Below are 17,015 nucleotides of genomic sequence, written 5' to 3' on the forward strand. Positions count from 1 at the left end.
GGTGGTGGGCTGGATGAGGGCCAATAAACTGAGTCTGAATCCTAGCAAGACGGAGGCACTGTGGATTGGTGGTTCCCGAGTTTGGATAATTGGTCAGTTGCCTGTTTTGGATGGGGTCCTGCTCCCTCTGAAAGAGCAGGTCCGTAGTCTGGGGGTGCTCCTGGATCCATCTTTGTCGCTAGAGGCCCAGGTGACCTCAGTGGCTAGGAGTGCCTTTTACCAGCTTCGACTGGTAAGACAGCTGCAGCCGTTTCTGGACCGGGATAGCCTGATCACTGTTATCCACGCACTGGTAACCTCCAGGCTGGATTACTGTAATGCGCTCTATGTGGGGCTGCCCTTGAGGCTGGTCCGGAAGCTGCAGCTGGTGCAAAATGCGGTGGCGAGACTGCTCACTGGGGCAGGGTATCGCCAACATTTACCCCACTGCTGAAAGAATTGCACTGTCCATTTGCTACCGGGCCAAGTTCAAGGTTCTAGTTTTGGTGTACAAAGTCCTATACAGCTTGGGACCAGGATACTTGAAAGACCGTCTTATATACCCAGCCGATCACTGCGCTCTGCAGGTGAGGGCCTCCTGTAGATACCATCTTATCAGGAGGTTTGTTCTGCACAATATAGGAAACGGACCTTTAGTGTGGCGGCACCTACCCTGTGGAATTCCCTCCCCTTGAATATTAGGCAGGCGCCATCTCTGCTATCTTTTCGGTGCCTTTTGAAGACTTTCCTCTTTCAACAAGACTTATCCCAGTCTGTGTTAGAATTGCTTGTTAATATGGTTTTTTAAAAATAATGTTTTTAACCTTTTTTAAAAGATGTTTTTAAAGCTTTTAAAAATGTTTTTAACATTGTTTTGTTTTAATGTATTTTTAAGGTCTGTTTTTATGATGTTTTAAAGTGTTCTTAGGGTTTCTGTTTGCTGCCCTGGGCTCCTGCTGGGGGGAAGGGTGGGATATAAATCAAATAATAAAGAAAGAAATAAAACCCCAGCCAGTAACCTGGATACTGCATTTTGGATCAGCTGAAGTTTCTGAGTCATCTTCAAGGGCAGCCCCATGTACAGCACATTGCAATATGACAATCTGGAAGTTACCAAAATATGGAGTACAGTGGCCAAGTCATTTCTGTCCAAAAGGTGCCAAAGCCAGTCAACCAGCCAGAACTGGAAAAAGATACCCGTACCAACTGAGGCCAAATGAACCTCCAGTGACAAGGTTGAATCCAGGACCACCCTCAAGGTATGGACCTGATACTTCCAGGAGAGTGCAACATTGTCCAGGACAGACTGTCTCCCCACCTCCTGGACTCAAGAACTCGGAACACAAACACCTCTGTCTTTTCAGGATTCGGCCTCAATTTACTGGCCCATTTTCAACCATCGTCACTTTCAAGCACAGGTCTAACACTTCAATCACTTCTCCTGATTCAGATTTAACAGAGACACAGAGCTGCATGTCTTCCACATATTGGTGACACCTCACTCCAAATCTCCTGATGACGATTCCTAGTGGCTTCATATATTAATAGCATGTTGGACAAGATGGAACCTTGAGGGACACCACAGGACAATTCCCATGATGTCCAACAGTAGACTCCCATAACCACTTTCTGGAAATGGCCCTAGAGGTAGAAGCAGAAATACTGAAGCACATTGCCCAATCCCCACCTCCCTGACATGCTCCAGAAAAATACCAAAGTCAACAGTATTGAAAGGCACTGAGAGATCAAGGAGAATGAGCAGGGTCACAGTCCCCCCATCTCTCTCCCAACAAATGTCAACAACCAAGGCAGCTTCAGTGTCATAAGTGGGGCTGGAGCCAGACTGAGATGGATCCAAGTAATCAGATCAGCATTTTAGTGATTTTTAACTGCATAATGTCCACAACAAACCTATAAACATTTTGTTTCTTAGATTCACACAACCGTTTTCTTCAGTGACTACGTAAAATATTCAATGTTCAGCCACAATATATTTTCTTCAATGTTGTTATTTCCTTTAGGGCAGGGGTTCTCAAACTTTCTATCTCCAAGGCCCACTTGAAATGGCTGAAAATAGCTGAGGCCCGCCATTCACAAAATGGACTGTTAGTCTCATCTGAAAGGTGGTTTTCCCAGGTATCATGCCATCAGGTGGGTAGCAACACCACCTGGTGTCCAAAGGCAGGAATGCACAGTAGTCAAGGCTTCAGCTGCTCCTTCCAGCTTGACCCCAGTCCATTCCAGATGAGCTGTACACTGACAGAAAAGCATATGAGGAACAGCAACCAGCATAACACCCGTCTTGACTCCGAACAGGAAATATGAACAAACAGAGCAGTAAAGAACAGTCTTAGCAATAACATGACTCATAAAGCTAATGTAATTTGAATCAGATGGAAGGAATTGAAAGAGTCACTAAACAATAGAAAAAAACCACCTCCAGAATAAGCTGGGAAATCCCTCTCAACAGGGAGGGCCCTGATGGCATACCTGGGAAAACCACCTTTCAGATGAGACCAACAGCCCATTTTTGCCCAGGTAGCATACCATCCTGTGGGATATACCAAAGCAGTCCCAGTAGGGTGGGCCCAGGCTGCCTAAGAGGAGGACAGTACCTTTGTAGGACATGCCGACCAAATGAAGCTTCTGTAGAAGCATAATAATCTACTTGATAGTGTCTAATAAAATAATTTGGTGTGGACCACACAACAGACCTACAATTATCTGCAATGGGTGCATTGATAGCAAAGGCAGCCATAGCAGCTGCCAACCTTGTAGAGTGGACTGTGATGTTTTTCAGCACCAGAATCCAAAGAGACATAAGCCAGAGTGTTGGAAGCATGTAGCCAATGCGACAGTATTGAGCTGGTGACCTTCTTTCCCAAGGTCATTGGATGAAACGAGACAAAAAGAGACTCAGTAATGTCCCAGGTCCTGGCCAGGTAAACCTTTAGGGATTGACGTACATCCAGAGAATGCCAGCCCTTCTCAAGGGGATGAGTTGGCTGTAGACAAAAGGAAGGTAAATTGACATCCTGACTGCAATGAACAATAGAAGACACCTTAGGTTGAAATGCAGGATCGGGACATAACAGCACGTAGTCCTTGTGGAACACACAGAGGTGACAAGCAGAGAGAGCTATTGCTAGTCGGGCGGTATAAAAGTTGAATAAATAAATAAAATAAATAAAAGCAAAGGACAAAGCTGCCAGATCCAATACCTTCTGGGCTGAAGGAATTGCCACAAGAAACAGACTTTAAAGGAGAGCTGATGTAATGAAGCAGACTTGAGAGGCTCAAAAGGAGGAGATTGCAAGGCCTGCAGGACCTTTTGAAGACTCCTAGAAGGAAAGCAATGGGGTACAGGTGGTGAATGCAGAGAAGCCCCTTTCAGGAACCGCTTGACCGAGGTGTGTTCTAAGGGAAGTCTGGTCTGACTGCGCTGACAAGTCAGATGAAATGGCTGAAGCCTGCCTGCACAGAGTATTAGGCTTTAGCCCCATTGAAAGTCCCACATGGAGGAAATTGAGTAGATGGTTAACCATAGCACTGGATGGCTGGATCTGCTGTTTGAAGCATCATTTAGCAAAGGCCAACCACTGTGACTTGATAAATATGGATGGTGGAAGACTGTCTGGAGGCCAAAATGGTAGCAATTACGTCTTTAGAGACCCCAGAACGTCTCAAGTGGCACTGCTCAACACCCAGCTTGTCAGACTCATTAGGATCCAGATGACAAAGTGGACCCTGAGAGAGAAGGTCTGGCTGCGATGGTAGATGCCATGGTTGCCAAACTGAAAGAGCCAGTAGATCCGAAAACCATGGCCTGTGTGGCCGGTAAGGTGCCAGAAGAATAATGTGAGCATGTTCCTGATGGATCTTCATGATGGTCCATCCCAGTAGAGGGATTGAAGGAAAGGCACAGAGGAGCCCTCTTGGCCATGGTGTTGACAGCGTGTCAACTGCCTCTGTGCCCTCTTAATGATACCTTGCAAAAAACCTTGGAAATTGTGCATTCTGAGTTGAGGCAAAGAGATATACTGTGAAAGGACCGAACTGGCGATGCAGTTGACAAAATATCCCAGGATGCAGTTTCCACTCCCAAGGAAGAACTTCTTGTCTGTTGAACCAGTCTGCTGCAGTATTCAAGTCACCACTGAGATGCTCTACCCTCAGGGAGTGTCAGTGACGTTCGGCCCAACTGAAGATGAGAGTCAATTTCACTTGAAGGACCCTTAACTGTGTACCCCCTTGACAGTTCAAATATACTTTCACACTGATATTGTCGGTCCGAATGAGGATGTCGGTTAGATGGATCTTTTGATGAAAATGGAAGGGGGCCAGACACACCGCTCGCAACTCCAGCAAGTTTATGCTGAGCAATTGCTCAGCAGCCATCCACGTGCCTTGACTGAAGAGGGAATTGCAATGGGTACCCCATCACAGGAGACTGGCATCAGTTGTAATCAGAGTCTTCTTAGGTTCTCTGAAGGGAGGTCCTCTCTGCAGATTCTTAGTCACCATCCACCAGCAAAATGAAGACCACAGGAATGGGAGGAGCGTACTCACCTGTGTCTGGAATTGGTGATGTCCAGCTGAAAGGGCAGAAGAGCCCACTGGAGTGGTCAGGTATGGTGGAGAACCCAGGGAACAATGTGAATGGAGGATATGAACAGTCCAAGGGCTAGAAACATCACATCTTCCGTCCTTCAAGCCATTAGGTGGTGAGTTGTGTGGATGGTGGCTGCTATACTCTCTGGGGACAGAAAAATCATTGTACAAACCATGTCCAATATGGCCTCAAGGTGCTGAAGACATTTTTTTGAGGCAAGTGGCTCTTCACCAGGTTGAGGAGGAAGCCATGGTCCCTGAAGGTGTTGAGAGTGAGACACACGTGGGTGGATGCCTGAGACATGGGGTGTGCCCGCACAAGGAGATCGTCCAGGCAACAATAGATGTGGATGCCCTGGAGGCAGAGGTGCGGTACCAGAGCTACCATAAGCTTCATGAACACCCTCAGAACTGATGAGAGACCAAACGGTAGAGTCCAGTATTGGAAGTGAGTCTGGCCATACCAGAATCTCAGAAACTTTTGATGGGTGGGCAAGATTGGCACATGCAGTTAGGCTTCCTTCAGATCGATAGAAGTAAGAAAGTCCCCTTCCTGGGGAGCCTCCAAAATCAATGCCAGAGACTCCATTTTGAAGTGTTGATGCCTGACAAAGGAGTTGAGGAATTTGAGGTTTAGGATTGCCTTTCATGAATGATCTTTTTTGGGCACTGCAAACAAAATGGAGTAGACACCTGAGTAAAATTCGGCGGGATTCACTGGCTCTATTGTGCCTATGGAAAGCAAGTGAACTATAGCCTCAGTCATCACTGTCCTCCTCAGGACAGGTGGACGGGGAGGATGGTAGAAACCTGCGAGGAGGAAGCTCCCAGAATCCTACAGAGTAACTGTGAATGACAGAATTTCACACTCAAGCGTCCATGGTTACGTGCTGCCAATCTCTGGCAAACTGAACATGTCTGCCACCAATTGGGATGGCATCAGTACTGGTGCTGCTGATGTCCTCCACAGCCAAAGGGTGAGGTACGACTCAGGCGTCTGAGAACTGACTCTGGTTACGGCCAAAGAAGTGCTGCTTGTTCCAGTAGCTTCTTGAGAGGCAAAAATCATGGCCCCTAACTGAGGGTTGCAGTGACCGAAAGGACTGCTAGTAGGGGTAAGATGATGATCTGCAGGCAGCTCTGTGATCATCTGATTTAGTCATGGCTAATGCGGGTTTCCTTTTATTCTTGAGATCAACCAGCACTGCTTTGAGGGCCTCATTCCAAAACAGTAGGGAGCCCGAATAGCGGGCTGTGGAAAGGTTGATGCAAGCTTTGTTGTCAGCATCCCAGTGGCATAGCCAAAGGGTCTGGCAAGCTACCACACCTGTGGACATAGCCCTAGCAACAAACTGTGTCATGTCAAGAGTTGTGTCTGCCACAAACACTGCAGCCTTGTGTAGTTTGACCAAGGTCTTGCAGAGTCTACCCGGTCCGGCTGAGGATTGTCAAGTAACTCAATCAGCCACATAACAGAGGCTCTGGTGATCAAAGAGGCAGTGCAAGAGCCTCGGATGGCATATGCCAAGGTGTTGTGCGTCCTTCTAAGGGTGTAGTCCAGTTGCCGCTCAGATGCATCTTTAAACTGAGAGTCTGTTTCTTTGGGAAGGAGAGACCTGGAAACCAAAATGGGCCCATCCACTGCAGGGACCTTCAGGAAATTCATGAATTCAGGATCTAGCAAATAAAATTTGTTAGCGAAAGCTGTCATGCTGTGCATGAAGAGCATGACCCCATTCCTCCTTCGCCATCCTGTCGAGTGGGTCAGAACTGGGAAGGAATGAACCAAAGAGTTGGGAGCTTTCAACACCTTAGCCCCCTTGACAGGGACAGATGAGGGTTCAGGCCCCGGCACATCAAGCCCAATGTGGTTAGGGACTTGCAAAATAAGGCGAGATAGTCCAAAGACTGAAACAAATGATGCGGACAAACCGCTTCTCCTTCTGATTCCCCGCTCCATTCAGCCTCATCCCCATCAGGAGTGATGAAATGATGGAGTGGATCAGCTTCAGCCTCGAGTGTTGCACCCTTCCCCTAGAGAATTCAAAAGGGCTAGAGGATGACACCTCAACTGAGGTTTCTCAACTGAGAGTGAAGGTCAAGACTGATGTGTAGAGACGAGGGTGGGCCTTCACAGCTCAGAGATGGAACCCAGTAGAGCATTTCTGAATTGAGACAGAAAGGCCTGGTTCAGAAGACAGCCCTGCAAGGGGGCAAAAGATGTGAGAGGATTCAAGATTGCCCATGGAACAGAGGACAACCGACGTTGATCCAAGATGGTAGACAGCCCCACCTTGGGTGAAGCTGTGAATGGCCCAGGTTGCTCAGCTGAAGGCAAACGGCAGAGGCCGGAAGCTGTGTGTGTGTGTGTGACCCTTGCAGTTGTATATCATGGATGAGCAGATGTGACAGCCCAGCCATGATACACACACAGTAGAAGGGAGCAGTACCAGGCAATAATATAATCAAACCTAATCACACATGCACAGACTGCATGGTGCAGTGGAGAACCAGTCAACACACTCACAGATAGAGGGGTGAGGTGGATTGAAGGAGGCCAGTAGTAACACAAACGGTAGAGAGGAGCAGTTTGACATTAAATGCAGCCAAGTTCTTCCCCCCCTTCTTTCTTTTTTAATGTACTCTTTAATACTTCTTCCCTTTCTTCTCTGCTTCTTCCTGTGTGCAAGACAGGGAAGAAGAGAGAAGAAACCAGGAACAGACAGGCACTGGCAATACTGGAGAAGAAAAAAGGAGGGAAAAACAGCAAAATAAAATGGGGGACAGAGGAAAAAAGGTGGAAAAACAGTAACAAAAACAGCTGACGGAGAAGAACGGCCTGAGGATGGGGGTGGAAAAATGGTGGGAACCCCCTAAGCAGAGGGCATTGTGCACTCCCTGGCCAGGAGAAGCTGCAGGCTGTGGAGCTGCTGGCACCGCAGCAGCAGCTTCCAGAGATGAGTGGCAGCTGTCAGAAGGGCAGCCAGGTAAAAGCTCACAACCATGATGCTGAAGATGTGTGGCACCAGCAAGAACAACCACCGCACTGAGCTGGCACAGAAGCAGCTCCAGAGGTGCGGGCAGAAGAACGGAGCCGCAGTCATGAGCTGAGAGGCAGGCAGGGTGGGAGAGTGAGCCTGGGGAGAACTCCAAGGTGGAGCAGCGGCTGGGAGGGGCTTTGAAGATGGGCTGCAGCTGCAGAAAACCATGGACTCCAAGAGGGGCAAGTCCGGTGAAGGACAAAAATAGGCCACAGAAGCAGGGTTTGGGAAAATGTTTTTTAAAAAGAGAAAGACAAACAAACAATAAGGGAAAGAGTGACAGAGAAATTCTAACAGAGCCAACAAAGAACAGACTCACTGAAAAGAGAGCTAAGGGTGAAAGGATCCCCCAGGACAAAGGCAGGAATGGACTGGGGTCAAGCTGGAAGGATCAGCTGAAGTCTTGACTCCTGTGTATAAGAACATAAGAACATAAGAAGAGCCTGCTGGATCAGGCCAGTGGCCCATCTAGTCCAGCATCCTGTTCTCACAGTGGCCAACCAGGTGCCTGGGGGAAGCCCGCAAGCAGGACCCGAGTGCAAGAACATGCTGCCTCTGACTAGGGTGGCAGAGCACAACCATCACGGCTAGTAGCCATTGATAGCCCTGTCCTCCATGAATTTGTCTAATCTTCTTTTAAAGCCATCCAAGCTGGTGGCCATTACTGCATCTTGTGGGAGCAAATTCCAGAGTTTAACTATGCACTGAGTAAAGAAGTACTTCCTTTTGTCTGTCCTGAATCTTCCAACATTCAGCTTCTTTGAATGTCCACGAGTTCTAGTATTATGAGAGAGGGAGAAGAACTTTTCTCTAACCACTTTCTCAATGCCATGCATAATTTTATACACTTCTATCATGTCTCCTCTGACCCGCCTTTTCTCTAAACTAAAAAGCCCCAAATGCTGCAACCTTTCCTCGTAAGGGAGTCGCTCCATCCCCTTGATCATTCTGGTTGCCCTCTTCTGAACCTTTTCCAACTCTATAATATCCTTTTTGAGATGAGGCGACCAGAACTGTACACAGTATTCCAAATGCGGCCGCACCATAGATTTATACAACGGCATTATGATATCGGCTGTTTTATTTTCAATACCTTTCCTAATTATCGCTAGCATGGAATTTGCCTTTTTCACAGCTGCCGCACACTGGGTCGACATTTTCATTGTGCTGTCCACTACAACCCCGAGGTCTCTCTCCTGGTCGGTCACTGCCAGTTCGGACCCCATGAGCGTATATGTGAAATTAAGATTTTTTGCTCCAATATGCATAATTTTACACTTGTTTATATTGAATTGCATTTGCCATTTTTCCGCCCATTCACTCAGTTTGGAGAGGTCTTTTTGGAGCTCTTCGCAATCCCTTTTTGTTTTAACAACCCTGAACAATTTAGTGTCGTCAGCAAACTTGGCCATTTCACTGCTCACTCCTAATTCTAGGTCATTAATGAACAAGTTGAAAAGTACAGGTCCCAATACTGATCCTTGAGGGACTCCACTTTCTATAGCCCTCCATTGGGAGAACTGTCCGTTTATTCCTACTCTCTGCTTTCTGCTTCTTAACCAATTCCTTATCCACAAGAGGACCTCTCCTCTTATTCCATGACTGCTAAGCTTCCTCAGAAGTCTTTGGTGAGGTACCTTGTCAAACGCTTTTTGAAAGTCTAAGTACACTATGTCCACTGGATCACCTCTATCTATATGCTTGTTGACACTCTCAAAGAATTCTAATAGGTTACTGAGACAGGACTTTCCCTTGCAGAAGCCATGCTGGCTCTGCTTCAGCAAGGCTTGTTCTTCTATGTGCCTTAGTTAATCTAGCTTTAATAATACTTTCTACCGGTTTTCCAGGGACAGAAGTTAAGCTAACTGGCCTGTAATTTCCGGGATCCCCTCTGGATCCCTTTTTGAAGATTGGCGTTACATTTGCCACTTTCCAGTCCTCAGGCATGGAGGAGGACCCGAGGGACAAGTTACATATTTTAGTTAGCAGATCAGCAATTTCACCTTTGAGTTCTTTGAGAACTCTCGGGTGGATGCCATCCGGGCCCGGTGATTTGTCAGTTTTTATATTGTCCATTAAGCTTAGAACTTCCTCTCTCGTTACCACTATTTGTCTCAGTTCCTCAGAAGACAGATGCAAAGAATTCATTTAGCTTCTCTGCAATCTCCTTATCGTTCTTTAGTACACCTTTGACTCCCTTAGCATCCAAGGGTCCAATTGTCTCCCTAGATGGTCTCCTGCTTTGAATGTATTTATAGAATTTTTTGTTGTTGGTTTTTATGTTCTTAGCAATGTGCTCCTCAAATTCTTTTTTAGCATCCCTTATTGTCTTCTTGCATTTCTTTTGCCAGAGTTTGTGTTCTTTTTTATTTTCTTCATTCGGACAAGACTTCCATTTTCTGAAGGAAGACTTTTTGCCTCTAAGAGCTCCCTTGACTTTGCTCGTTAACCATGCTGGCATCTTCTTGGCCCTGGCGGTACCTTTTCTGATCTGTGGTATGCACTCCAGTTGAGCTTCTAATATAGTGTTTTTAAACAACTTCCAAGCATTTTCGAGTGATGTGACCCTCTGGACTTTGTTTTTCAGCTTTCTTTTTACCAATCCCCTCATGTTTGTGAAGTTTCCTCTTTTGAAGTCAAATGTGACCGTGTTGGATTTTCTTGGCAATTGGCCATGTACATGTATGTTTAATTTAATAGCACTGTGGTCACTGCTCCCAATCGGTTCAACAACACTTACATCTCGCACCAGGTCCCGGTCCCCACTGAGGATTAAGTCCAGGGTTGCCGTCCCTCTGGTCGGTTCCATGACCAACTGATCTAGGGAATAGTCATTTAGAATATCTAGAAACTTTGCTTCTTTGTCATGACTGGAACACATATGCGGCCAGTCTATGTCCGGGTAGTTGAAGTCACCCATTACTACATTTCCTAGTTTGGATGCTTCCTCAATTTCATATCTCATCTCAAGGTCTCCCTGAGCATTTTGATCAGGGGGACGATAGATCGTTCCCAGTATTAAGTCCCTCCTGGGGCACGGTATCACCACCCACAACGATTCTGTGGAGGAGTCTGCCTCTTTTGGGGTTTCGAGCTTGCTGGATTCAATGCCTTCTTTCACGTATAGAGCGACTCCGCCACCAATACGTCCTTCCCTGTCCTTCCGATATAGTTTATATCCAGGGATAACCTTATCCCACTGGTTTTCTCCATTCCACCAGGTCTCCGTTATGCTCACTATATCAATGCTCTTCTCTAAGACCAAGCACTCCAGTTCTCCCATCTTGGTTTGGAGGCTCCTAGCATTAGCGTACAGGCACTTGTAAGCAGTGTCTCTCTTCAAGTGTCTTTGGCACTTGTGGTTAGGCCTGTGGTAATTTTGCTCTTCTGAATTTATATCCTGTGCCCCTGCTCTCACAATGCCTACTTCTAGGCCTACCCCTTTTAAAATTTCATCATTTCTTTGGTTTTTATCCCAGGGGGGAGGTTTATTCCGAACCGGACCTTTCTCAGCTCCTGTCGGGTTTCCCCCCTCAGTCAGTTTAAAAGCTGCTCTGCTACCTTTTTAATTTTAAGTGCCAGTGTATTCCTGCCTTTGGACACCAGGTGGTGCTACTACCCACCTGATGGCATGATACCTGGGGGAAATGGTGCGGCAGGAGCGAAACCAATCACATAATTGTGGCAGATGGAGGCAGAGTTTGTCATAAATTCAGCAACTGACATCCTTTTCTAGTGATGATAGCTAATCTATCTGTGGAAGTCGCTAAACTCTTTGCCACAATATTTTCCATATGGCAAGGAGTTCCATAGCTCAGCTTTCCTCAAGCTAAGTACAAATATTTGCTCTAGAGGTATTATGACTCAGCCTTGCTGATTCCAAGGCTCTAAGTAGAAAAGACCTTTTTTATTTTATGTTCCCACCCCTTCCCACCCCCAGTGCTTGTTATAAGTATTTTTATCTATCTCCTGTAATTTCTTCTCCCATTCTCCCTGCATACTTACTTTGTACCATTCCCCTCCCCCCAATCAAATTGCATTTTCAAGTAGGGCTGGGAGTAACCCATCTGCAATCCTGGAAAGTCACTGCCAGTCAGTACAGATAATACTGAGCTAGATGGACCAATGGTCTGATTCAGTATAAGGAGGCCTTCTATGTTACTATGCTTCCTATGCAATCATTAAAATGTGCCAGGTTCTATAAGGTCCAACAGTAGAAACCTGCAAGTCAGGGTTATTCATTGTGCCACTGGGCAGATGGAAAAGAGAGGAACTGAATGCATTTCAGATCAACAAACCGAAACCTCTGGGGAGAGTTCATCTAGCAAGGAAGCCAGTTAACAGAAAAAATAGCCACCTTCCACTTCCTCCTCATTAATCTCCAAGGCTACTGCTGTTCTTTCGACTCAGACACTGACCACTCAGGAAAGCTAGACCTATCCCCTGCTGGCCTTTCTCTGGTGTCCACTCCACTTTTTCCTGCTCTTCCCTCAGTCCTTTCCTCACAGAATGCTCTTCTCTCCATATTTACTACAGCATGCCAAATCCACCTTTGCCAACTGAGTTCTCTGACACTGCTGGCGTCTATTGTTTCCCAGATTCCTGAGGCTGACCATCTCACAAGTGATGCATATCCTGTGTAAATGGTTGACTTCATGGGGCCCAGTGTATGATACATTTGGGATACAAGCAAGCAAGTTTATTACGGTCATACACCCATACAATATTGTAAAAACTGCAAAAACGTTATACATGAGTAAGATGAATAAAATGGATAAAATAAAGATTGATTAGTTGTTAGACATAAAGACGTAAAACATAAGGTTGAGAATCTCTCAGTAAAATATCAAACTTGTTTTAAATGTTTGTATTGGGCAGCGTAGATGAATTTGGCCACCATCTCAGTTTGGGATCTATTTGAACCATTCAGAAGACAAATTATCAAACGTTCAAGGGATAGATTGGAATGTTTCGTTATTAGAGGGGTAATGTATTTATATCGTTCCTGTTGGCAGAAGGGGCAGACAAAGAAGACATGGGCGAGAGTTTCCAAAGCTCTCGTGTTACACGGGCAGAAGCATTGATCGTAGGGGATTCCGTGATATCTGCCATCCATTAGCGCCGAGGTCAGACAATTAAATCTAGCCTTTGAAAAGGCATATCGAAATTTGGGAGTTGTTAGGTGTTCGAGATATAAAGGGTATTTGAACGGATCTAGAGGCAATTTGTGTTGTAGGGGAGAGCAGGTTTTAAGGGCTGCTGCAATAGAGTTTTGACGGTCTATATCTTTGAGTCGGGTCCATATAGAGTGACTGACTGAATTGAAGTCTAATAGGGTTAGTTGTTCTAAGGAAAAGTCTAGTCGGGGGAGTTTGTCGTGGTAAGATTTCATCCACTGAGAAAGGTACGGATCTTCCCATAGAAATGTTAAATACACCGGGGGGGGGGAGTTATAGGAAAGTTTAATCCAATAGTTAAAGGCATGTGTCCAAGCTTGACATTCGATGGATGATACACATACTTCCAGTCTAAGGGCTGCATTCGGGACTGATCTTGGCATCCCAAAAATTTGTCTAAGAAAGATTGAAAGAACAGCCTCTATGTGGGGTTTATAGGCCAAGATCCATATAGGGGCACCAAATAATAGTTGGGGGATAATCTTAGATTGAAATACTTGTATTGCTGCAGGGATATATTGCCCGCCTTTGGTGTAAAAATATCGTAGGATGTTCTTGATCGTAGTACGAGCAGTCCTCACCGCCCCATGAATATGTGGGGCCCAGGAAAGGGTAGAATGAAACAGAATACCTAAATATTTGTAGGAGAAGACTTGAGCAATTGATTACCCATTAATTGTCCACTCATAAAGTTTACGGCGCTTTGAGAAAGCTACAATTTTAGTTTTGTTGAAATTAATAGTTAGGTGGTTCCCCATACAGTAGGACATGAAGGCTCTCATTAGGCGTTTAAGGCCTACTTTAGAGTAAGATAGAAGGGCTGCGTCGTCCGCATAAAGCAGGACAGGGCATCTGTGCTGACCGATTTTAGGTGAGTGAAAATGTGGAGAAAGACAGTTGGATCTTAGATCATTCAGAAATAGATTAAAGAGGAGGGGAGCCAGTACACAGCCCTGCCTAACCCCTTTCGTTGTGAGGATGGTATTGGTCAGGTCCCCGTCTCGGCCACAACGGACCCTAATGGAAGTATTCAGATGTAGGTTGTAGATAAGAAGTAATAGTCTTTTCTCTATTGTAGTTTTTGCCATTTTTGTCCATAGGATTTCCCTGGAGATGGAATCAAAGGCGGATTTGAGATCTACAAAAGCTGTGAATAATCCGCTTCCCACCTGATTCCTGTATTTTTCTGCTAGATGATATAAAACAGTACAGTGATCTAAGACAGAGCGACCACGTCTAAATCCTGCTTGTTCCCATCCTAAAATATTCTCATCCTCTATCCAGGAAGAGAGTTTGCTTTTCAAGTAACTAGCATATAATTTCCCTGTTACTGAGAGGAGACTGATTGGACGGTAGTTGTTAGGGTCGTCTCTGAGGCCTTTTTTATAGATAGGGATGATTATGGCTTCCCTCCAAGCTTGAGGAATTAGGCCAGTATTATTGATAAAGGTAAATAAATTAGCCATGATAGGGGCCCACCATTCACAATAGTTCTTCAATAGCTCAGGGGATATATTGTCGATGCCTGGTGCCTTTGCAGATTTTAATTTAAGAATTAATTCAATTATTTCTTCCTGAGAGACAGGGGGTCATGATGGTATGCTGGAGAGATCAAAGGTAAAAGGATAATATGGAAAGGAGTGGGAGGTATCTTGTTGAGTAATTGTATAATATTGTTCCCATATGTGGGCAGGGATATTACATGGAGCAGTATTGGAAGGACTCATTAGACCCGAAATGATAGACCAGAAACCTTTAGAATTTTTGGACTTGGAGGCCAGCACTAAGGATTTCCAGCCCTCCAGTTGTGTTTGTCACTTTTTTATGGCTATTATTGTCTTATAGTTCTTTCTAGCCGTATAATATTCGGGGGGGAGGTTGCTAACGTTACATCGTCGGTAACATATATATACCTGTTTTAGTTCCCTCTTGGCAATTCTGCACTCTTGATCGAACCACTTAGGAAGGCCAGCTCTTAAGTAAGCCCTGTTGTTATTCGAGTTGGAAACTAGAAGCGGATTTAGGATCTCTATCAAGAATTCGTAAGTGGATAGGGCTAGTGGGTTATTAGAGGTGTTTCCTAAGTGCTGGTGAATAGATTTAACAGAAGGTAACGCAATAAAAGCAGCTATCTTAGAGGCTATTTGAGGGGACCAGTTTATTCATTTGTATGTGTGTTGGGCTGGATTAGTTCCCAGTTGGTGCTTCATCAATAGTCTAGTTTTCTCATTTAACTGGATTGAGAAAGTTAACGGAAGGTGATCACTGTCCAGTCTCAGGCCCACAGAAAAATTAACTACAGCATTTAATAGATGATGAGGGATTATGGCGTAATCGATGACACTGCCACCTCTGCTGGAGATGAAAGTATATTCGGCGCAAACGTCCCATGGTTTTAGACCATTAAGAATGTTAAGATTGCGACTTCCAGTTAAGCATGTTAAACATATACCAGGGTAATTCACCTTATGATCTTTAGAAGCCCTGTCGGGTAAATGAGCAAATTGTTCATTGTCCTCCCCACCCCACAGTTTCGAAGCCATAAGGGTGTCATTATTGGGGCCCATTCTGGCGTTGAAATCTCCCGTTATGATTAAAAAGGCTTTGGGATATCTTGCCTCCAACTTTGTTATATAAGCCTCTAATTCGTCCCATTTTTTATCCATTTCAGCCCTTGTGGTTAATGGAGGAATGTAAACATTAATTAGAAGCAAATCTAAAGTTTGCAAGGACATCAAAAGAGACACGGCAACATTCTTACATGGACAGACGTTTTCCAGGTGTGCATACATAATTTCAGCTTGTGGAAGCCATGGCAGCAATGGAATTACTTGTGTTTCTGGTCCATTTGCACAACTCAGTTCCTCAGGATTCCCACAACTATGGCGGAAGTAGTTTAATAGTGAATCCACCCTTGATAAAGCTAATCCTAGACAATGGATTCACACACCTTTATTGGAAAAATAGACTGCGTTCAAAACAATTCCGACTTATGGTGACCCTTTGAATAGGGTTTTCATGGTAAGCAGTATTTAGAGGGGGTTTACCATTGCCTCCCTCTGAGGCTGAGGGGCAGTGACTGGCCCAAGGTCAAGCAGTGAGCTTTATGGCTGTGTGGGGATTCAAACCCTGGTCTCCCAGGTTGTAGTCCAACACTCTTAACCACTATGCCACACTGGCTGTCCTCACACCTTTATTAGTTATACCAAATATTCTTAGGGACAGAGAAAGCTACCTTATGCTAGGTAAATGTATTTCCCCATCTGACCCAGTACTGTCTACACTGACAGGCAGACTCTCTAGGATCTCAGGCAGATGCCTTTCACTTCACTCATTACTAGATATTTTTTTAACTGGAGATGCCAAGGATGTTAATATATCCCATAAGCAAAGGAAAACGTTAGAGCAGGTATGGGGGACCTGTGGCCTTCCTGATGTTGTTGGACTCCAATTCCGATCAGCCCCGGGAAGCATGATCAATGGTCAAAGCTGATAGAAGTTAGGGTCTAACAACAACTAGAGGGCCACAGGTGTCCCACTGCTGTTTTAGAGGAATATATTGAAAAAACTGTATCAAATCTGAATATGGATTAATAATAAGGTTTTAAAATAATCTAGTAAAAAAGCTGCTTGCATTCTTACAATGCAAAATAACCTTAAGTTCCACAAGCAATTTCTTCAATCCTCCATGACTTGACCCTGGAAGCTTTTGCATAGCCTCTCCTTTTTTATTCAATATTTCAATTCTTAGTGCACCTATAAAAAAAAAAGTAGAGAGACCAAAATGCATTAAGTATATCTAAGATCCATTTTTTCTACTTGTCTGTTATCCAATCATTGTAAATAAAATTTAAATCAAACTATGGATTGGGTTCACAAAAAAAGCCCACAGAAGTAAATTGGACCATTGGTCTCACCTGAAGGGTGATTTTCCTATGAGTATGGCCATCACAGCGGGTTATAGCTCCACCTATCATGCGAAGGCAAGAATGTTTTTGAAGTCAAGACTAGGGGCGTCAGGCCCCTCCCACTCTCCAGTTCATTCGCAGCGAGTCTAAGGAGAAATATCTAAAAATACAAGAACAAGGCCAACAGGCCTGCCAGCAGGAAAATAACACAATAGTAACATGCATAATAACATGACTCCAACATAGCGATATAACAGAACTAGAAGTCTTGACTTCACTCTTAAATTTAAATATAATAG

At 45.0% G+C, this 17,015-nt stretch overlaps 1 protein-coding gene across 4 annotated transcripts in view; it reads right to left on the minus strand.

Moving 5' to 3' along the window:
• The window catches only part of SMCHD1 (structural maintenance of chromosomes flexible hinge domain containing 1), a 238,696-nt gene that overhangs the window by 122,363 nt on the left and 99,318 nt on the right, over positions 1-17,015 (minus strand). For all 4 annotated transcript variants that reach the window (XM_061596291.1, XM_061596298.1, XM_061596308.1 and 1 more), the window contains one exon: positions 16,451-16,564. In XM_061596291.1, the coding sequence (XP_061452275.1) occupies positions 16,451-16,564 (114 nt within the window). The remainder of the gene's footprint in view (positions 1-16,450; positions 16,565-17,015) is intronic.

The sequence above is a fragment of the Rhineura floridana genome, chromosome 1 (assembly GCF_030035675.1).
Source record: "Rhineura floridana isolate rRhiFlo1 chromosome 1, rRhiFlo1.hap2, whole genome shotgun sequence".
Taxonomy (NCBI): domain Eukaryota; kingdom Metazoa; phylum Chordata; class Lepidosauria; order Squamata; family Rhineuridae; genus Rhineura; species Rhineura floridana.